Source organism: Pyxicephalus adspersus, chromosome 3 (genome assembly GCF_032062135.1).
Source record: "Pyxicephalus adspersus chromosome 3, UCB_Pads_2.0, whole genome shotgun sequence".
NCBI lineage: Eukaryota > Metazoa > Chordata > Amphibia > Anura > Pyxicephalidae > Pyxicephalus > Pyxicephalus adspersus.
Window position 1 is genome coordinate 34,080,419 of NC_092860.1, and position 24,452 is coordinate 34,104,870.

At 35.8% G+C, this 24,452-nt stretch overlaps 1 protein-coding gene and 1 pseudogene across 1 annotated transcript in view; both read right to left on the bottom strand.

Annotated features, from left to right (window-relative positions):
- The window catches only part of PGM5 (phosphoglucomutase 5), a 61,526-nt gene that overhangs the window by 31,690 nt on the left and 5,384 nt on the right, over positions 1–24,452 (bottom strand). Inside the window, exons 2-6 of the mRNA XM_072404185.1 lie at positions 21,751–21,913; positions 18,358–18,504; positions 16,924–17,049; positions 14,814–15,004; positions 12,410–12,564 (exon numbers count right to left, since the gene is read on the bottom strand). Of these exons, the coding sequence (XP_072260286.1) occupies positions 12,410–12,564; positions 14,814–15,004; positions 16,924–17,049; positions 18,358–18,504; positions 21,751–21,913 (782 nt within the window). The remainder of the gene's footprint in view (positions 1–12,409; positions 12,565–14,813; positions 15,005–16,923; positions 17,050–18,357; positions 18,505–21,750; positions 21,914–24,452) is intronic.
- LOC140325326 (fizzy-related protein homolog pseudogene) lies at positions 648–1,509 on the bottom strand (annotated as a pseudogene).

Consider the following 24,452-nt stretch of genomic DNA (forward strand, 5'->3'; position numbering starts at 1 on the left):
AGAGAAAAAAAGGGAGCAAGTAGAAAAGTATACAAAGAAAGAAAGAGAAGATAAAATAAAAAGAGAAGGAAAAAGGAAAACAAGGAGGTCAATGTATAAAAAAAAAATTGTTTAAAGTTCCCCACGTCACAACTATTGACATGGGTAAATGCCTCCTTGAAGGAGGTAACTGTAAACCATGGCAGTTAAGAAGAATAACCACTTGATCAGAAAAAAATATAACCCAGGTAAGAACCTAATGGGCCAGGAAACTCAACTATCAGAACATGAAGGATGTTATTTGCAACTAAATTGATGGAAACATCAACATTAAGGAGGAGATGGTAGACATCCAGAATCCTAAAATGAGGCACAGAAAAACTACAGAGCAGTCCCCTCAACATCAAGCATACCAGAATGTCCCTGGCAAAAACTAATCATCTCCTGACTGCCTCTGAGAAAGACAACTCAAAACAAAACAAGCGATGAGGAGTACTACAGATGAAACTAGAGTTAGCAAAGTAGAGATATTCTAGTGTAGTGGTCCCCAACCTTTTGGACATCACGGACCACTAAATTTATGGACTCTGGACTGCGCATGTGCGGTGAGCCGTCTGTCACTCAAAGGGGAAGAAACCTCCCCCAGAGTAACGTCATGATGCCAGAACTCACCCACTCTCCCATTGTGAGCCTGCCCACTGGCCTACAGACAGATTCCTTTGTTGATTTTTCTTTGAAAAAACTTTCCAAAACCTTTATGTTTTATCTGCAGCACCAAAAACAATGGCTTCACTATCTGGGGACATGGCAGGATAAAGAGCTGTGTAGGAATGTCCAGTGAGTTTTGCCACTTGTGTTAGCGATGGGTAATTCCATACGAATATCTGGTTCTTAGAATATTGGTTACCCCCTTTTAGACGCAAAAAGACCATGACAGTGAGGAGACTAAGCAATTGCATTTCCTATGGCAAGCTGTTTTGTGTACAGTTGGACAAGTGTCAAGATTGAGTGATTTCATACTTGTTATCATTTCCTCCTGAAGCAACCATCTGAGGATCAGTGAACTATTTAGGAATACACATTTTCTGCCTGTGACCCTGTCACCATCTTTCACATTGCACAGATGGAGTATATATATTTTGCTGTAGAATCTTATTGTCTCTACAGCTACAGCTGATCTGCATTCCATGCTAGGGTGCCTAATCTAGCTGTGTGTCTCTCTAATGTGGACTGTTTTTTACCCTACTGATGCACGCCAAATCTATACAAAATCCTTGTGTATACCCACAGCCATCAAATTTCTTGTTTCAGACACAAGGTGCCTCCCACAGATAAATCACTTAGTCTTACTTGACTTAAGATTTCACTAGACAAATACACACAGGTTTCTACAATTATTACAAGTACAACATTTAGAGATGACCAGTCAACTAGGTTGAGGTAGAAATCATATTGCAGATCAGGGGCATCAAATACTTTAAATGGAAAAGGTGTGCTTTCTTCTTTTGTTCTTTTGTTAACAGGTGACATAGACTTAGGAGACGCATCATTTCCATCATGAGGACCAGAACACTTAAAGCAATGTTTAAAAAGGGTCGTCTTCCTTGGTGTAGAAAGCTGCAAACAGCAATCTTCAATTTGAGGATGATTAGCCTACTAAAGTTCATCTCCTAAGCGTAAATTCTAAAAGAGGACCTATCATCAAAATTCTTAATTTAAATAAAAGGGTAGACAAAAGACTGAAGTCCCTCCCCTTCTGTTTTTGCCACAGAATAAGAGCGCAGAGCTATCTGGGATACCCACATCACGCATCCCAGGAGGCTTCTGGCCCATTGTCAGGCATGCGCAGAATTGTTTCTTTCTTGCAATGGTTGCATAGACCATTCCCCCATAAGTCTTGCTGATTTATCTCTGCAGGGTAATAGGGAAAACTTAGCAATATTAACTTCCAAAGTTAACTTTTTCACTTCACAAATCTGTGTGGATAAAAATGAAGGGCTTACTATGGCATAAAGACTGTACTTCCTAAAATGTACAGGTATTAAAACAGTTTAACCACCTTGAATGATTAATTAGGTTTTTATCACACATGATAACACAGATTTTGGCATAAAGCTCTATGTTTTGATGGTCTTCTCTCAGAAAGAGAACATCCCTGGATAACGTAATTGATATGAAAAGGCTAGTACATAAAAATAATGGAACCCTAATAATATTGAACATACAGGCTTCAGAAAGAATGTGGTTTTGAGTTCTTTAGATTCACATCTGGATAGCTAATTGTTTTGCTAGCGGCCTTTCACATGCTGGGATAACAATTACACATTCAGCAGAGCTAATCTTTTTCTTCCAAGGACTCTCTGACAAACAACAAATCATTTGGTGGCATTTTGTGTTTTGATTAAGCATTGTTTATGCAATTGTGGACAGTTGTACTTTGCTATACCAACTTGAAATATATTGTTATTTTACCAGCATGTCGCACCCCATGAACCTTATTCTTGCAAGCATTTTACAATAAATAAAGCCACATGTTGAAATGAAAGATTATTTCCTCTTATTTTAAAACTTCCTTCCCATTTGCTGGTCTGTTTCAAACAGATTAAGTGTAAAATGTTTGATGACTAAATAAAACCATGTAAGAGCAATTGGAAGTGCTCAGACTGGGGTTACAGGGTGATGTTTTTAAGAAAACGTTGCAAGAACCAAGAATTTTAACAAGAAGTTCTATATTGCATTCATTCAAATTTTTTACACTTTTAATGTGTATTTAAAGATTAACTAATTACATAACAAAATAATAATTATACTGATGCTGCTAATAAACCTTAGAATTATAATAGTGTACAAATAATGTAAAAAAAGTAGGGGAAAATTGTTTTGAACATTTTACTCTTGAGCAAGAAATATGGAAGAGTGGAATTGCTGTCATCTACAGCAGAAAAGTAGATATTCTAGCAGCACACATAAGGATAAAATTGGTGGAACTATTCTTTCTTTAAAGCTAAACTACAGTAAAACAAAAGGTACATGTACCATACAAATAAAAACATTTAATTTATTTATCATTCGGTGGAGAGAGGGTTTTTTATTTAGCTTTATGGGCAACACTTAAAATACACAAATCCTCTACGTGCCAAAATCGGATAGTATTTAAAAGCTGTATATGGTCTTATTTTTTTAAGTTATCCCCCTCACTTTGTAATGTAATATATTTCACATTTAAAAAATCATTTGGGTAAGGTACAGAAGCACAATGGTAACAAGAAACAACAAACTGCTACACTGCTCTGCCAGGTCTAACTGTTCCTGTAAAATCCCAACTATCACTGCTTCTGCCTGCATGAAACGTCAAACCCAAATTTCTGTCCCTCTCCCCAATTCTTCCTGACCCTAACTGCACAAGTACTAGGCCCACAAAGTAAAGACAAAACAATTTTAATAGCTAGACAGTTTTATAAATGGCTGGCCATAGATGTTTACAAAGCCTGCATAGACTTCTAGAATGGCTGAAGTTCAACAGGTATACCATTCTTACAAAAACTAAACTTTGCAAAAATTATTTAGCAAATTCTCATCCCTACTTTGTATTAGTTACATTAATACCTGTTCAAGCAGTGAGACACAATATATTTTTATGTAGGTAGTGCTTATAAATGGGTACCAGTGTTTGCAAAATAATGGCACATTCTGCCTTGTACAGTTTACTTTATAATGTCTACTTTATTGAAGTTGGATTGAGTTTTATAGTTGACATGCCTAGTGTGAGAATGAGTGCATTACATCGTTCTGTGTTTGTTGTTACCAGAGTATTACTTAGCAACCCTTAACTAACTTTCAGTAAGTAGCACTTAATAAAAGGCAGGCTACTGTAACATATTGTTTTCCTATAGCGTGTGCTACTTAACATGTGACCTCCAGGTGCAGAGTTGTTGCTGTTATTAAAACAATGACATCTGTAACCAGGCCTGGAAAGGACACTTGCCGTTTAGTGTCTTTGACTAGTATCATTCCATTGTGTTCTATTAAGACAAAGGACACAATGTTACAAGATTTTGGCAGCAAAACAGGGAATATATATAGCACGGCCATTAATGATAGCAGAGCACCTGCATCATCCATTAGTTACCAAACACAACAAAGCTAGTAAAATTATTTTCAAGTATTTCATGATTAAGGAAGCTCTATTAAAGGGTGTGAAACAAATAAAATAATGCTGAAGTACATTGAGATATAAAAAGGACAATTTCCAGCTTTAAAGACCAACTCCGACCAATTAGATACTTTCCCACCCCACTGTCACCCATTAACAAAGGATAACCCTTGAAACAACTTTCAGGTTACAGCAAACCCCTATAAAAATGCATGATATGCCCAGCTAACGGTTTATTAGCCTAGTGGTTAATGTAATGAATGCTTCTTTCATTGATGGCTAGTGGAAAGAGTGCCACCTTTACAGCCAAATGGATCATTAGTGTTGGTGGTAAATGACCTGAGAGGTACAAATCACTCATTTCTCAGGGAAACCCTGGAAACTTCTAGAGGAACATTAGGGCTCCACTTAACCCTGAAAAAGAAACACTGCTCTAATGCTATTTTGTTTCCTACATTTGCCATCATTTGTCCATGTGAATGTAAGGACCATGGCCTACCACTGGAGTCCAGACCTACTGCCACCCATTATCATGCTGTTATCATGCCGCTTGAATTTTTTGAATCCCATGAGGGCGCTGACAAACAACAGCCAATAGAAACTGTTCATGTCACCCAGGCAATGAGTCTGAGAAAGGGCCAGAAAATCCCATTCAGCAGTCTGGAAGGAAGAAGTGCCCGGACCCAGAATAAAACATGACTAGTTGTATATTGTTGGATTTTAGGTGGACTTTTTATTAAGAGGGTGCTGTAGAATTCTTTGTAGCCAGTTGTCCGAAGAGCAGTTTAAAAATTTCTGAGTTTCTGACCTGGAACAAGTATGTGGATCATAGGTTGGGACTTTACTTTGGCCTTTCTGCATGCTTTTGCATGTCAGTGAAGGACTCTACAAAAGTCCAGGAAACTAGCCTATTCAGAGGAAGCTATCAATAGCAGCCTAAATATTCTCAACACATGTTTTCCTTAAAAAACAAAAAACAAAATAAAAATGACTACTGCTGACCTTTCCTCTTGAAAATGCTAGTTACCTGTGTCACACTTGTTACCTATGTCACGCTAGTTACCTGTGTCCTTTTGTTTCAATATTTTGATTCAGGTATCTGAAATAACAAAGTCGATGAAGACTTTTCTCTAAGTTTATAAAGGTATGTATATGCCGATTCATAAAACTATAGATCCAAAGGGGGCTTCAGGGAGAGAAAGGAGGGCAAAGAAAAAAAAACTAAAAATTTTTGTATCCTTAGTAACAGTCATCAAATTCCAGAACAGATTTTTAGAACAGTAAATAAGAATATTTAATTCATTGTATGTTGTATAGAAGCTGGTTGTTAAGCATACTAACTTTACACGATTCAAGTAAGGCAAAAGACCAACCACTCACCCTAATTCAGTTAGAAATATGCCTAGAATCAAGTTTCTAACCATCATAGAGTGAAGATGTTGTTATTTTTGTGCATAGAATGTGTTTTGGCTTTAATTTTCACTGGCTAGGTTTTAATTTTAAATGCTATCCAATGACACGGTATAGAAACAGTCAGATACAGGCTGTTTAAGAATTACCAGGTGTAAGATCCTTCAGACACCTTTGTAAAACACCCTTGACCAATATTGAATTCATGTATTTGTCTAATAAAGCACAATTCATCTGCAATATATCTACTTAAAATGTTATCTATTGTATCCCACAGCTCAGTGTCATATAAAGAAGTGCAAAATCAATATATAACTCTCAAAGGATCTGTTTCTTATCCAAAAAAAATTAAACTACAAGATTCTAAATTATTAGCTTGATTTTATTTTCAAATTTTTTCAAGTGCTGGTATATGTATTCTTTAAAAGTTCTTCCCATTTATCTTTGTTAGAAAGACGTAAATTGATTTTTGCAAAATTTTACCATACGCCATATTTACACCGTAAACATTTTTGGTTAATATAAACATGTTTGCTTCAGTTTAAATTTGTTTTTCTATGAAGGTATCATATTTCTTCTAAGCACAGCAATAATATCCATAACCAATTCCTGTGACTATTTGTTAAGTCAGGTACTTAAGTACTCTTAACTGGAAACCACAAACATTTAGCCAGATATTGTATATGTATTTAAAATTTTTGGTTACTATAAGCAATATCTTTTGTAAAGTGTGTGGCTGGATCCATTTGAGCTAAAATTATGTTAGCTGATGATTGTAAAATTAAATTAAAGAAGCGTGTTTCCTGTGTCTTGATTGTAGAGATTGTAAATTCAGAAAAACCACAACAGATCATGACGTGATCCATATCCAATAATGTTCTAACTGGGCACCACCTGCCTATTTCACAAATATATATCATACAGAAAAACTTGTAGAAATTCTGCTTAATTGTTCTGATCCGAGTTTAAATTGACAGGGAAACTATTTAAAGCTGAACTGCAATAAAAAAAAGAGTATGTAGCCCCTCCCGCCCCTTCCCTAAACACACACTTACAACAGCAAGGGTAAAGTTTGTTTCCTAACCAGGGTTCCTCCAGAGGTTGCTTGAGAAGTGAGCAGTTTGTGCCTCTCAAGTCAGTTTAGCTAACACCAATGATCTTTTTGGATATCTGTAAGGGTGACATTCTTCCCAATGGTCAGCTTACCTCCTAGTGACCTCCACACTAAGGTACTAAGTGCTCTGGAAAAAAATTAGTTATAGTTGGGGTTCCCTGAAGACCCAAAAGTTAATTCAAAGAATTCCCCTATATTAGAAAGGTCAAGAAACAATGGTCTAGGGGGGTATAAAGTCTGCTAAAATACTTACCTAATTACTTGAGTTCTCTACAACTGACATATTATCTTCCAATCCCATTATGTGAGATGGCATGCCTTCTATTATGTACAATGCACAACTGTTGTATGTGATGTCAAAAAGGCCATGATCATGAAACTGGGAGAGAAGAGCAACTGCATGGAATGGGTTGTGCAGCAAGATAAAAGTCTGCAGGAATGAGAAGTACGTTAAGTGTTTCAGCCTATTCTGTACACCCAAGTCTAAACAAGCAATTAACGGTTGCTGTGGCAGGTGTATTTGGGGGTGTGGGACACTACATACAATTTTTTAAAGCTGACTGCAGTTCAGGATTAAATGGGAGAAAGACATAAAATGTACTTTACATATCATATTGCAAATTCTCATTTTGTTTTTAGCGCAAAATCAAATTGAGATTTTAGATGTTTGTCTCTTGAAAATCAGGAACTTTGGATAATTTTACCCAAATCCCTATCTCCACATGATCCATCTCTTACTTCATATCACTTCATTCATTGTTCATCACTGACAATAGGTTGTTAAAGCTGCTTGCAATTCCACAAGAACACAAAGCTGAAAAATAGAAAGCACTTGAATACTGGAGAAGATATATTATCATGGGAAAACCTGGGTGATATGGCAAACCTGGAATGGATCTGTCCAGGATTTAAACATTTTCCAACTAATAGCAAATTATTTATAAGAAATCAATTATAGATCACCTAGGTTCTCCCATGATAGTCTATCCTCTCCTTTCTTGGGGAGCTTTGATAAGTCAGGCTCTATGTTGACGCCAACCACAAGTTTTGCTTATACAGTGGTCCTTGGGTGAGGATGATTTGCATGGCTCCTCTGAATAACTTAATGTGAAGAATAACTTTCTTGTTTTGGGATTCTTAATAGAAGGGAATTCAATTCACTAATTATGTGGTTTGGAATACTTGGCTTTTTATAAAAATAGGTATCTGTGCTATGAATCAGTAGTTCTGAATGCAAAAGACCCTGGAAAGGTTTAACATACTAAAATCTGTAAACAATGTGTTTTGTTTTGTTTTTTTGCAGAAAGTGAAGCAAAATTTATACCAATAAAATTTTTTCTGTGCCAGCATTTAAATGCAAACCTTTCTACTAGAAGAAAAAGAAAACCATCCACATTATTGTAAAGAATGCACATTTAGGTGTCTGCTTATACCTGTGAATGTGTATTTTTAGCATCCTGCCACATGCAGATATTACCAGTTGCCAACCAGCCATCAGCTTTCAGGCAATAGCAGTTGGATAGCAGTAGGTAAACCTTCCCCAATCAATGTTCTTCCAAAAAAATAAGCAGTTTTGGCAGTGCTTGATTGCACTGTCCTCCTGCACTTCTTTTGACCACCCTTTCCTTTCCTTACCCCACTTGGCAAACAAAGACTTTCAAGTGAGAACTGAACATTACATGCAAGATTTTTTGCTTTTCGGGTGATTGTATTGTACTGGCATTTCTAATATCCATCTGAGAACTCCCCAAACCAATCTATCCATTGTTAGTAAGATCAAATGATGATCTCATGTCAAAATAGAGCCCCTATTATTGTTTATCCAGCTGCTGTTACAGGGAGTTACATCAATAAGTGTATTTTGATGAGCAGAGTGAAGCATGTCATCGAACCTTCATGCAACACTTGCGTCCAAGGAAAGTTGAACTCAATATTAACATTCAACAGCTTCTTCTAAGATCTATGAGAAGCTTATGTTTATTTTCATTTAAAATAACAAAAGTTGTTTTCCCTCTTGTTTTTACGAAACAAGTAAACAAAGTCTGCTCTGATTCCAAGAATGAGCCCTGCCGAAGCATCCTAATAAAAGTCCCCAGCTTTCATCAGCTGTGTGGATGTTGGAGCATGTAAAAGCAGATGTTTCCTGTCAGCAGCTGATTTATCCTCAACATGAGTACAAGTGTATTCAGCATATTCCAGGCACCCAATATTTCATTAGCTGACATTTGAAACATTTTATCTAAATCATCCCTTAATCCCATGTTCCATTTGTTAGCACACTAATCTCCTCCACCTTTCTTAAATCACATAAACAGACTACTCAAAAGGTTTAATTCTTTAGAAATGTGAAATTTTGATAATCAGAATGAATTTAGATTATAACACATTAATATTGCCAGAATTAAATTCATTTTATGAATACAGATTTTTTGGCAGCTTTCTGACATGTAGATAATCATTTAATTGACTAATTTTTGCATTAAAATTACAGACATAGGGTCTGATTTATTAAAGCTCTCCAAGGCTGGAGAGGATACACTTTCATCAGTGAAGCTGGGTGATCCAGCAAACCTGAAATGGATTTCTTAAGTAATTTGTTATTTGTTAGTAAATGCTTTCAGTCCTTTTCCAGATCCATTGCTGGTTTGCTGGATCATTGATCAAAGTGTATCCTCTCCAGCCTTGCAGAGCTTTAATAAATCAGGTCTATAGGGTCAGAACAAAATATAATGAAATGAACACAGTATTACTTTAATACATTTCCAGAATCTGGAAGCATCACTGGATGTATGAATTTCTTAGTATAGGAAGTTTATGAAGCAACCCTTCAAACCTTATTAGACAAAAGCCCTAATGGGATTTAACATATTTGCTGATAATATTTGCTAGATTAGCTGTTTACTATAACTAATACCAAATATCATGTAATGCTTTTACTGCAGCATTCAAGAGTAAGACAGAAGCTAGCAGCAAGCTAAAGCAGTGAAGTGCTACAACTGCTCATACCTTGATGGTATCAAAATGTAGCACTGGAAGAATCACAAATTACTGGCAAAAAACAAACCCCAAAGTCCCTTCATACTGGCAGTTTGTGGCCCCACATCTTTATAGTCTCTTTTCTTTTAATCATACAAATGCATCTGGGTATTAGGTGTGGACTTCCCAACTTACTCATTATGTTTGCTTTACCAAGGGTGAAAAAAAATTGAACAGCTGTTCAATTTTGTGTACAATTTTTGAGTTTTAAGACTTATGCTTGGTTGTACATAAACTGAGATTAAGAACATTTTTTTTATCAGTGGCTATTTTGTTTCTTGTGTATAACTACATATATATATTTGCAGTTTAGCATAATTTTGCAAGAACAACATAGAAAGTACAACATACATTTTCAAACAGCAAACTATCATATTAAACAATATGTATAGATCTGCAATAAGGGTTCACATTATTTACACTAGATTATAAAAAACTAAGATACTGATAAAGAGTTTATATCAGACTTGTAGACAGGTTAACGCTATTACTAATAACAATTTGCTATATTTTAACATGTGCATTGTCTTATCTTAAAAACAGGAAAGGACACTGGCAGAAGGCCATATTGAAAAGAAAAACATATGGAGTCTCTTTTCCCTGATAATTTTTTTCACAAATGAATCATTTGCTGAGTATGACATAAAGGACAAGGACTGAACATTATTGCTGTTTATCTATGAATAGATTAATTTACAACCAACAGCAAGCTAAAGGCAATTTGAACGTTTTGTTTTTTACAACTGTGTCCTCCTACCATTATGTGGCAATTTTTTATATTCAATAGAGTATCTGCCAATGCTAATGTGCAGCATACAGACAAACATTTAGGAGTTTTGCTTTTTAAAGATTAAAAATCATCCCTTTTAAGGGGTTTCTATAAAAAAGCAGTTAATTTGGCCATTCTCTGGTGGATAATCCTTCAGAACAAGACAGTGATCAGAACAGTGATCTTGTGACTCACATAACTGTGAAATTACAATAGTACCCCGGTAAAAGTCCACTTTGGAATAAGTCCAACTTGGTATAAGTCCTGTTTGTACACGAAAAATCTTGCTTGGTATTCAACCTTTGCTTATTTGCCCATTCTTTGCCCATTTGAAAAGAGCCATAGCACATACGGCATGATTATATGACATCTGTGGGTGAGCTGGACAGTGGAAGCTACAACTACATAACTGAACTGTTTATACAATGATAATGAGAGCGCCCAACATGGATTACATTTTTTTCAGCAAACCTTTCAATATAACATTAAATTCAAGGCAGTTTTGTCATCCTTTTATGCAGGTACATTCAAAAATAATTTATATTTCAATGTTTTTAGATTATGAATTTTTAATTATATAATATCTGTCTTGAGAAATGTACAACCATGAGAAAAAGAAAGTACATACAAAAGAACATATGTTTTTTGAATTCCAAGGTTTTAGGTATCAGGACATAATAAACATAATTTGGTCCTTAGCAGGTTTAAAACTTTAGGTGTAAAACAACACACAACAAATTTCACAGTGTTATTATAAGGCAAAATCAACCTAAAATAGAGAATCCATGTGGCTGTAAAACAAGCCCGAATCATCACAACTCCACCAGTGTTCTTGACAGTTGGTAGAAGGTGTTGTTTGTGCTAATATGTTGTGTTTGGTTTTCCTATTTGACAAAAGGACATTTTTCTCAAGTTCTATGATATGTTTAGGTGCAACTTTGCAACTTAGGCCATGCTGCCATGTGCATTTTGGAGAGAAGAGGCTCTCTCATGACAACTCTTTGGCCTTTGGGGTGATTTTGTTTGAACGCCCACTCCTGGGAAGCTTGGCAACTGTCTTGAATGTTTTCCTTTTTTTGAACATTCTTTCTCACTTTAACATACCAGTATTTTTACAAAAAGCCTTGTAGACTTTCCCAGAATAATGGGAGCAACAACTGCTAATGTCTTTATTTCTTGGTATCGTGTTAACCCACACGTGAATGTTCCAGACCAGCAAACTGCTAAAATCTTTAAAGAAATGGTCACAATGCTGATGATCAATTGCCTAAATGCATTTGAATAACAACACCTGGTTGATACTTACCCTCCTAATTTTAATGTAAGTGGTAAAGGTCCACCAAACTTTTCCTACATTGCCTATTCAGTGTGACATAGTATTGTACTTAATTGTATGACCTGCTAAAGACCAGATGATTTGTTATTATGTCCGGATTTGCAAAACCTTGCATTGAAGGAGGGTGTAGAATCTTTTCCTCATGACTTTATCAATGCTTCAATTGCTGACATTGGGAATGCAATGTATGCTATTATACTGCTGCTGTAGCTTCAATGACTTCTGATTTACTGAACTAGAATAAATTTAGAAATAAGTAGTTTAAACTTTACTTAATTTGGTACATAAATAATTTATGTCTTCGTATCATATGAAAGTGAATGAAAGTTGTCATATTGTTCTAATTGTACGGATAATCATGATGATACATATGCAAAGTATCAATACAGTGATGACTACCAAACTTATGTTTGCATTTCTGCAACTGCTACTAAAAGTACTTTGTACTATACGGATACAAAGGACTAAATCTATAAGTATTCAAATAAAAGCCAAAAACATGCTGGATCGATAAATAAACAGATAGATAATAGACAGTTAGATACATTTTTAATCAAAAAGATAATGGAAACTTCACTGATAACTATTTAACAAAATGCACTGTTTACCAACCTGTCTATTGCTGTACTTGTGGGCATACTTCTCCCAAAACCTCGAACTCCCATTTGACGAAAGTAAGGTACACAGGAGAGGTTGGCAGCAATTACTGCTAAAGAGTCAGAAGGGTTCACAAAAAATCCATTTTGTCCTAAAATCATGTATCTGTCCTGAAACACACACATAAATGTAACATTTTAAAACTCTGCAAATCAGTAGGTGTCTTCGGAATAATAATAATAATATACACCCGATTGATTTTAGCTTTCATATTAATATGCTACCAGGTATCTGTGCAGTGCATTTGTGTTTTAAGATTGAAGAAAGACCATGGTTATATATCTACGGTACATACTATCTGTACCATTATATGCCATGAGCCTAATTTTACTTGTAAACCAAATTGTAACATTCTTGCTGATTGTTATCCTACACTATAACCCTTTTCACTTCTGAAAAATCATTGTCAGTTCTACATACCAGCTATTATCTTGTACTCTGCTTTACACTCATGTGGGCAGTGTGAATGGGGTTTAACCTCCCCCCTCCCAGTCATATTATCCCAAGATTCACACATGGCCATGAAGCCCATTGGGTCTAGGCAGATAAATAATAATAATAATAAATTGATGTAAGTGTGGGAGCAGCCTAGAAGCAAGCATTTTATTTCACAGTTAAAGCAGATCTAAACTTAACATTTTCACTTTACATAAAATGGTCGACAACCCTTATATGTAAAGCAAAAATGTTAATTATTTTTCATTTTACTTTTACATTTTTATTTTAAAAAAAAAGGTGCGACGCGGCGATCAACACTGAATGGGATCGCAGAGCCTCCCGCTATGCCCTTTCTGCGCATGCCAGAGTTTAGGGCATGTGCAGAAGAAGCACCCAGAGCCTCTCTGCATGTGTGACGTAGGTATCCCAGGAGGCTCTACATGTTCCTTCTGCTCATGCCCTAATCTCGTACACTGTAAAATCTGACTGTAAAACTTAACCTGGTAACCTAAGTTTGCTCATCTATTTCAAACTGTTTTTCATTTATTGTCAACAGTTCCCCTAACATGATACTAGAATTTTTTTAGCAACTAGTTCTTCAACTGCTGTCACCCTTTTAATAAATAGTAATAGCTACTTTTCCATAGTATCATTCCCCTTTCTCAATTTGCAACAATTTTTCTTGTTTCTTTACTTTCTCCTTTGCAGCACTTGTTCCTCCTCTACCCTCATTTGTGCACCCAACAATTCAAGAATGTAATACTATTATATATTCTGTTATATATTCTAACAACAGAGTTTAATATTGTGTCCCCTTTTATTTATTGCTACAGATGAAGACATATTGGTGACCTTTTCTAAGGATAATTCAATGTTTAACGCCTGCCTATGCAGCAGCCAGCTCCCTAACATTCTGTTTTCATAAACCACTGCAACAGTCCTGATCCTTTAAGCTAAACTTCAGAATTACACTACACTAATTACCTGAAACTCCCACCTCTTTTAAGCCTATTTTGTTCACCAAAATCAACGTCAAGGGGTTCTTTGGTAAAACCATGACCTACAGACACTACATGGACCAAATAAAAAAAAAAGCTACATAGCAGTTCTAGGAGAGGGGACAAGGCCATCACAATTCTCTATTAACCTAAGGATGCTGAAATACTATGACCATGAAAGGATTGAGGATGCCATGCAATAGTGCAGATAGATAGATAGCACTGAAATGCTACATAGGGCTTTGAAGCCTACTAAAAGCTGGTAATATTGAAAATTGGGATCACAATCAAGAAATAATGATAATGGCTGCAGAATATGAATTGCATTTTGAGTTATATCATTTTTCTTGTAGGAAGGGGAGAGCTAAAAAAGCAATACCTTCCGAGGAAGCAGACTGGGTTTCCGCGAAACGCATAGAGAATATCTTCTGGACTAGAGTCTCCAATGTATCTGGAGTTTTACACACCGAAATGGTAAAATGGTCTTTTATTATTGTTTTTTTTTAAAGAAAATTGGAAATAAATATTAGTATTTTAAATATGTATGTTTTTAATAAAATTGCAAAAACTGTATTCATGTAGCACTCTTTATATATTTCTGCCTAAAAAGTCACATATTTTTCTGCTTGTTTTTGTGTGTAGATAGATAGATAGATAGATAGATAGACAATGTAAACCAATTTAAAAAGAGAAAAATAAATGTAATTAAAATAAACATACAGTAAATATGTTTGTATAAAGGAAAGAAAGATATTATTTCAAGATCAACTTGGAAGATATGTTTTAATCTAGGAAGTTATCCCAGGCTGTGCAATTACTATGTGTCCCAAAATAGTTTAGTAATATCAGTAACTAACTGTGCTTCCAGCTACACAAAAAGCTGGCAGAGATAGCAGCAAGCTCGGAATGCATGAAATACTTACTCCGTCAGCATCAAATGCAGCTCCAAATCCATATTCCCCTCCCTTCATAGCATCCAGGAGCCCAGTGGCATATGTTAAGTTAGGGTCAGGATACTGCCCACCAAAATCTTCAAGGGGTACACAGTTGACTGCAGAGTTGGCAGGTGCTCCCAATTCATCACACAAAATTCGCCGGACATATGGACCCATTACTGGAAGAAAGATGACACAATGTACATTCTTCACTAAGACAGTGCTTATCTGTTGGTGGCACAGTTCAACACAAAGGCTTAATACCCATAACGTGTCAGAATTAAATTCCACTGAGCTAACAAGATCTGTTATTTTTATACGTGGACACTGAGGTGCCAAGACCTAATAGCCATGGAATTTCTAGAGAATACCATTCTCTAGTCAGTCACTGCATAGGGTCAAATCCATCACCTCTTCTCCATTACATGTCTTCATATTTTAAACCTTTATTGGGGCATGGTAATGTGTTCTCAGAGTTTTTTTAAATGATGGCTTGTTAAAAATAATTACCATTCAAGCTAAATACAAGTAACAAGCACTGGTGTTTATTTTACCAAAAGATATACAAACGCAGGAATCCAGAAACGTTATGTAATAAATTTATTTTATATGTTTTATGTAGTATATATATTTATGTTAGAAATTTTATTTTAAATAAAATATTATTAAAGAATATATAGAGAACAAGTACAATTATAATAATATTCCTATACACATCTTTTTTTTGCAGAGTTGTAAAATATTTGTATTTAGAATTCAGATGTTATTCTTGTTCACATCCGGCTTGCAGTTGTAAGACAATGCCTACTAGTAAATATCACATGTAGCAATGTTGTCATTGAGATTTTTCCTTGAATTGGCTTAAATTTTAGTATAGTCATAGATCATCTATAGGAGACGAAATCTATTGTTTGAGTTCTAGAATGTTACAGAATGAAGTATGAATCCTAATTTTATATTATGTCTAATAAACATAAACTATACAAAAATATTAACAAATAGACAGCTGGTATTTAGGTAAAAATTCTACAACGAAGCATCTATGAAAAATATCAAACTGCGAACATGATATGCCTTTTGAATCCCAGGCTAGAGTACTATTCTTACTTTATGGAGTTAAACTATAATTTTACTATGTTGTTCCTCAGCATTCAAGTCATTTTTTACAATCATTTGGAAAATTATTTAACCAGTATATCCCACAAATATGTGGGACCTTTCTTTTGCTACACCTAAAATATGGTTATTGTCAGTACGGTACTTCTGTTGAGTTTTAATTTAGCTTTGTTGAATATTTGAAATGCTTTAAAAAATATTCTGCTGGTGCCAACCTATTATTTAATGTCAGGAAATGTTCTTCGCCCACATTATCCGAAGGAAATGATTGTCTATTGTTTTTTTCTAAAAAGGGCATGCCACATTTTACAAACTTTTACTCTACAGTTTCAGATCAAGTGAATTCTCATTTTGAAAAGCAAACATTTGTTGAGCAAAATAATGTAAGCGGAAAAGATGGAGTTGTTCACTTTAAAACCCAATCATGACCAATTGCTCTGGAATTGATTGGGTATTCAATTCAGACTTACCACATTTACTAACATTTACTTAATGGTATTTTTCCACTTTGCTAAGTTAACAGCCTCTGATTTGTTAGAAAATTACCCTCAGCCAGTTCAGTGCTTATTTCTAAGTACTCAGGTGACAACTGTTATGTTTGGAATGCACAGCAGCTTTAACATATACCCTCCTACTGATCTATCTGAAATAAATAGTTCCATGAATGCTTAATTATAGCATATGTTAATTGTTGTGTTTCCTCACCTTTTTAAAAAATATGCATTTAAAAAAAAAAGAAGAGTGCATACATGTATGGCCATATACCCTTGTGGTGGCTGAAATAATTTAGGGTTGGGTCCTAAATATCCAACCACTGGTCACTGTCATGAGCATCTTAAAACTACACTCTTTTCTAATTATTTTCTACATTCACCATACACCAAAACAACATCAACTGGCTGGCAATGAATTTAACACCTTTATCTTTGTATAAAAATAATATACAAATGTATTTGGTAACACATCAGCACATTATCCTTACCTCCATTCATGGCATCAATTCTTATCTTCAGTTGGCTGGGTCCAGTAAGCAAGCCTTTGATTGCATTAAAGTCAAAAATTGTTCTGAGTAAATTGAGGTATACCTCCACTGAATCCACAACTTCAACTAGAAAACATGACGATATAACAAAGAAAATGATACATTTTAAATAGAAATTAATTAATGATGCAGGTAACAACATTCACTAAGCAATACAAAATAGGTTTATTGCTGCCATATTAATGTGATTTTTGTCTGGGTGATATGGATTATTGGACATTGCACATTGATCTCTGCTTTACCGATTGAAGCCCATATGCTCTTGTTGACTAGTCGAGCAGTCGCCAACCAGTGTGGTCCCTGGCTCTGGCTGGTCAGGAGAATGACCCCACTGGGGGGGGGGGCACACCGGCCAGAGCCGCGGACCATGTCTCCCATACAGAACGCAGACTCAGGGGGGAGGGCAGGTCTGGCATCATGGCGTAACTATGGGGGCAAGTTTCTTCCCCTTTAAATGACAAACAGCTCCCCATGCATGCACAGCCCAGAGCCCATAGGATTACTGGTCTGTAGGTCCAAAAAGGTTGGCGACCAATGGACTAGTTCTATATTCCATTCCTTAAGTACTACTAACATATCATTTTTTGAACTTTCAGGCAATTTACTGAGCTGTGTGCATTAGTAACATTCCAGGAAAACCATCCTAATTATGTTTCATAAAAATCTCTAAATATAACCTACTGCTAATGGCACTGTTGGATTTGTTTGTTTGCATGAGTTTTCTCCACTCCCATAACCCAAAAATATGCAGCTAGGTTATTTGGCTTCACCTCAAAAAATGGTCCTAGTTTTTAATAACATATGACCGTGAGACAATAGATTTCAAGCTCTTTAGGGGGATATGACAGTGGGCTTTGTGCAACATCACATAAAATGTCAGCACTATAACAATCCAAGGTAAAAATAATTTTTGGAATGTTGTGCTTTTACTATGGTAAATGTGTAAATCAGACACACATTGTGTAAATCAGACACACACATCAATCTGACACACATAATTAGAAGTATATTACATTTCTATGAAGTATTTTAAAGTATTTTAAACTTTCTGTGAGAATACACTTTCAGTCTTAAAACACATCATTCTATATGGTATTCTTCTCATACTGGCAACACTTTACATGTATTTATGAAATGGTGCAATGTATGCATGTGTGCAGTAGTAGGTTAGCATAATTTGTACATTGATACATTTTTCATTGAAGGTCCTCAATTAGTATTTATTGAGTATTTAAAAAAAATATATTTAATCTCACTTTAACCATGTCCAGAAGATGATAAACACATTAATTGAGCAGTCCATTGATCAATTTGTTTTTTACTGGTATTGATTATGTATATAATTTTCATATGGTACAACCTGGGCATAAGTACCTCTAAATGGCTTGAATTTATTTTCCAGGTCAAACTCTTGTCTTCCCACCCTTGAGAGGTCAACGTGCAGGTCAGGACAAATAGCATATTCCTCTATTGTTTTACTGATCTGAAAAATTTTATCTGTTACAGCATCTGGAGCAGGACCTGAAATGTATACAAGAAAGGCAAACGCAAATAATTTAACAATACAACATAAGAACCCCTATAAGAAATTTTATCTGTTACAGAAACTGGAGAAGGATCTGAAATATATAAAGGAAAGGCAAACAATTTACCAATACAACATAAGAACCCCCATAAGAAACCAGAACAAATAGCAGATGCATATGGTGATTTAACAGCTTACAGACATTGTGGGGATCCAATGGCAGGAAAAATACAACCATTAGGATATACTAAATGTTTACCATCTGTTTTTGGAAACATTTGTTTGGAACAATAATTACATGATTTTGTGGATTGTCGATATATAATGTCAGCTAATATACTTAAGTTGAAATATGTACATTTTAAAAGCAAGTTTTAATATAATTTATTAAATTTCCTTCCAGAGAAATCCTTAGCATATATAATTATGTGATTCAATATTCTAAGGAGTCCATCTGCTTTTAGTAATAATATTCATACTCCTCTGATCACTTTTCAAAGTAAAATCCAGTAAAAGAAGGTTACCCAAGGATTAGAAAAATAAGAAAATGTTATGTGCATTGTCCCAAGAGCCTGGGGCGTAGTACGTTAACGGTCCTTATGCACACAAAAAAAAAAAACATGTCAGAAGAAATTAATGCTTTATAAGTATATGATGTCATCATTCCTAAGATCTGACACATTAGTTAGGACCTTTAACCAAAAATGGAAAACTCAGTGTCAGTCAGGAATTCTATAGCAAGCATGCTTTTATTTACTTTTTTATCTATGCAGTCCAGTGTTCCAACGGTGCTCACACTCTATGCAGTTTTCATTCTCCGTTCTTTATTAGATAAACACTGGAAAGACAATCCCAGATTGGTGGAGCAGAGTACTACAAGGGTCATTTGGTTGATAAAAGCTGTAGAATAGGTTTCTTTAACAAAAATAACCCCTATAATGAATATTCAGTGGGGGCTAGAGTTTAAAGCTTTAAGTATACAACTTAGGTATGTACTAGCTTTTCATATATCTTTTTGATGCCAGCCATGAGATGTATTTACTCCTTTTTCTTACTTTTTTCTAACTAATACACTTTCCATTAAGGACAGTTGCATATACTGTACTCAACATGTCATGCACAACAAGCTATGGCCAATTTAAATATTATATTTCAATATTTTATGTCATACATCAAGAATGGCAGGTGTGATTTTATGTTTTCTTCGATGAATGAAGCTCATTAGGTGAAATTCTTTTTTTAAAAATCCAATAGCTTCTTCCTGTGAAATTGTGTGTTTACCTGTACATCAGGCTGGGAGTTTATTTTTTACTTTCTCAATGAGCTCCTGGTGCCGCTGCTATCCAAACTTTTGGTTGTGATGAATTGTGAACTCCTTCATAGGTGCTGTGATTTCCTTTGCCTGCCCCCTTTGACTCAACTTTGTTCTGTAGTGACATTGGCGTGGAGGAGGAAACACAGCATCCAGTGGGAAACATTCTCTCCAATATAGTTGAAAGGCAGGTGGAAAAAACATTTGACATGGTTGTTTTATAGAAGCATAAGTAATTTTTGATCCACACAGTTGATCTGATTTCCCATGTCTGAATGTTTTTTCCATTCTGTATTGCAAAAATCCTAACAGATGCCTAGGGATTTTGTTATTTCAGACCAAACCTGCAGAAGTTGAAGTACACTGAAGTACAGGACATTTACAGTTTATAGTCATTTTTTACTAGTGACTTATCAATACATCATGAGAAGCTTCGACAAACATCAGGCAAGCTCTGTCAGTTTTGCTGTAAAGCTTGGTTTGTGTGTTAAAAAAAGAAACATAAAGAGGTGCAAAAACTACAAAATGTACATATATATACGAGGGGGTCCTGAAAAGTTCCTGGCTTTGCCCCCTTCCAGATGAAATAGAAAAATTAGTTTGGCATATGACAGCCTAATTAATATCTTAGTATGTAACTGCAAATATCAGGTCTTTGTGATTCTTAAAACTGTTTTTTCTTTTAGTGAGAAGCTGTGATGGCGGAGGCACAAGCAAGTTTCACGTCACTGGAGTTACGGGCCATCATGAAGTTTTTGTTTCTCCAGGGAAAGTCAGCAAAGGACATTCACATTGAGATGTCACAAACACTGGGGGAGAAGTGTCCTTCCTACAGCACTGTCAAAACCTGGATATCTGGTTTCAAGACCGGGCATTTTACCTTTGAAAATCAGCCCCACAGTGGGCACCCCCAAACTTTAACTGACCCGGCAACCTGCAATGCTGTTCATGACCAGCGAATATCCGCAAAAAAGATAGCCCAGATACTTGACATCTCAGGGGAGCGTGTTGAGCTTGTTATCACCACTATCCTAGACATGCACAAGCTTTCAGCGAAGTGGGTGCCGAAATGTTTGAACAGTGACCAGAAAAAGGAACGAGTTAAAGCATCCAAAGCCGTTTTGGCCCATTTTGAAGCTACACAGACTTTTTGGCTAGGTTAATGACTTAGGATGATACCTGGCTCCACATCCATGATCCTGAAACCAATTAACAGTCAAAAGAATGGCACCACAGCGGGTCCCCGAGGCTGAATAAGTTTGGGACCCAGAAATCGGCCAAAAAAGTCATGGCATCCGTTTTCTGGGGCAAAGACGGTATTCTGTTGGTGGACTACCTACCTGAGGGCTCTAGTATCATGGGACAGTATTATGCTAACCTCCTGGACCAGCTGAAGGAGGCAATTAAGATGAAACGCCATGGAAAGTTGACCAAAGGGATCCTTTTTTTGCAGGACAATGCACCTGCGCACACGTCCAATGTTGTGGCTGCCAAACTACACACACTGGGTTTCCATTTGGTCCATTATCCCCCCTACTAACAATGTTTGGAGGACATTTCTGACATCAAAGATGCTGCTAAGAGCTGGTTTGCGACCCAACCAAAGGACTTTTATTTAAACGGTCTAGAAAAGCTGCATCCATACTGTACCAAGTGCATCAGTCCCAGGTAGGAATATGTTGAATAAATGTGGTATTTCATAGGCAAAGCCAGGAACTTCTCAGCACTGTCTCGTACATATACATATATATACTAAAAGCAAGAACTATGTAAATTGGAAATTCATACAGTATATATCAAAGTAAAAAGTTTAGCCGTCCTGTAATTTTATACATTAACTCTAATTTAATAGCTAGGCTAAGTACCATCAACCTTTACAGCCCAAACAAATAACTTGACATAAGGTGAGATGGGAAAATGAGTTTATTACCTCCATTAGCAACATTAAACTTGATTCCAAAATCTCCACCAGGCCCTCCCGGATTGTGGCTAGCTGTCAGAACAATTCCACCAATTGCTTTGATTTTCCGAATGATACAGGATACAGCAGGGGTAGACAACAGTCCATTTTGACCAATCACTAATCTTCCAATCTGGATTCAACAAGAAAGTGCAGAAATTAGAAATCTCTAAATCAGTTATACAGTAATACTAGGGGAAAAAACTAAAAAAAAAACAATCTAACAACGTGTACAACTAAATATTATCGTGATTTTGCCTTTTGTTTTTAGTAGTGACCATATGGTGACAACATTAAAGGATTTAATTAAGAATGCAAATTAAGAGTCTCTTTAGTGGTCTAGAAAGGCAAATTGCTAAACCAAAGAGATGATCATGAATGGTCATCTCTAAGAATGATAATCTATTATCTGTACTAAGCTAAAGGCGACTGAATGGCAATCATTGACATGTGCATGGTTCTGGCTTTGTGCAACTGTTACTTTATTACTAATAATATATTTAAAAATGTTTCTTTTTAGCCATGCATTCAGCTCCTTACGATACAAACAAAAGTTGGGAAATTGATTAAAACAAAAGAGGGGGGAAACTAAAATTTTAATAATTTAGGATTTGCACCCGTTTTTAGCAAATTTTACAAACCAGAAAGCTGTGAGCCATGGCTCATGATTCATATTTTTTGTGAAATTATATGGTGCACTAGATTATATGTCCACGTAGAACATACTGAGAAAGATGTCAATATTAAACTACACTAATCAAAAATGTATTACTGGCTTTATAGCACAAAGGGGTAACTTCCTTTACTCTGATTCCTGTGGAAAAATTCACTTGTGCTAGCTTCTGTTTGCAAACCCACCCATCCAGGTCATTGTCATTATTTCTGTGCTATTATTCTGTGCTGTGGTATTTAGACAGGATTTTCATTTTTGTGAGTTAGGCCTGAAGTTGGTTTTACTTTTTTGGCAGCTGAGCTCGGAGCTGAGCTTTTACTTGGGACCCTAATCTGGATTGATAGAAGATGAGAGTCACTTTATTTGTTGTAGTTATAATATCTAGTTTGTTTATGTTTTGTGTATTTATTGAAACTTTACAGAGCTAGCTTTGCAAGGAAAATATTCAGCCTCCAATATACAAATATTTGGCATTGGTGACTAAATGTATAACACAACCAATGCCGATGCAGCAATATTCAGCCTAATTAGTTTTAACTTTATTTAGTAAGATTTAAAGCAAAATTAATCCTAATTAGCAAATTGGTTTAAAACACAGGTAAACAGCAATTTTAAAAAATACTATATATTTATATTATTATATGCATTCAGTGGGTATATTCCTAAATTGTTTGATCATTTTGTTAACCGATTACTGTTGCCTATGAACATGGGATCTAGTTGAGTGCACATGGGGGTGTAGAAATGATTTTTTCAACAAGGTCTAAAGGTGCGTACACACTTCCAATTTTTATCGTTCCAATCGAACGACGAACGATCGTTTGGGCAAAAAATCGTTCGTAAAAAAGTAACCAACGACGCCGACGAACGAGGAAAATTGTTGGAAACGAACGACCGGACCGGCGGATCGGATTGGGCGACGATCGTTGAACATCGTTCGTGTGTACGGTCGTTCGTTGATCGTCCATGTTCAGAGCATGCGTGATGAACGAACGTCCGTTCACTTTCCTGTCGTGCACATAGTTCCTCTATCGCTTAAACGATCGTATCTATTGTGTGTACAATATTTACGAACGATCGTGTCGTTACCTCTCTGTGCAGGATCGGTGCTATACGATCGTTCATATATATCGTGCAGGAACGTTCGTCGTTCGTTTTCCGACGATAATAATTGGAAGTGTGTACGTAGCTTTAGAAACCTGGTAAAAAAAAGGGTTAGCGCAAGAGTTCAAGTCAGGTTACCCTGAGTAATGCAATTGTTAACCATATTTACATAGATCTCTAAGCCTAAGTATTACAAAGAAGATAAAAGCCCACTCTAGACAAATTTATCCTAAAATAAAACAGTCCTTCAGGTAATCCTGTCATTGTAGGAGATCTTGGACCCCCCTCCTTGAGGGGGGCATCACTGCAAGTGGCATTGGTCTTATCATTATGTATAATGATACCTGCAATAAACTATGCTACTGGAAAGGAACTCTGGAAGCAGGGACACCTAGAATAAGGCTTTAACCTAGATTTTTTAGATTATCCTCGATTTTCTCCAACTTTATTCAAAACTAAGGTTTGGCTGGACAAATACTTTTATTTCTAGTTGTTTTTTTCATTTAAAAACATAAAATGTTGTCCAACATGTACCTCAATCAATGTTGCTTCATGTCTTTTATTATATGTTATATTAGCATGCTACTGGGAATTAAAAGTCTTACCAGCCTTTCACTAACCATCCTTAAAAAAAGCTTTATGGTATTTAAATAGAATTTGTAAAGCATTTTAATATAAACCATTTACACACACATGCCAATGCGTTATATACCTGTACCAAACACCACTTTAAAAAAACAATCTAAAAATTCCAGTTCCAAAGTGGCCATTAAGGTAAACAGAAATCTGTGTATGGGGAAGTCATCAAGAGAACATCATGGGACTCAACAGTGTAAACTTTCCTTTATTCTTGGAACTTTATAAACACATGAAGTTAATGCACTGGTTAAGTTGG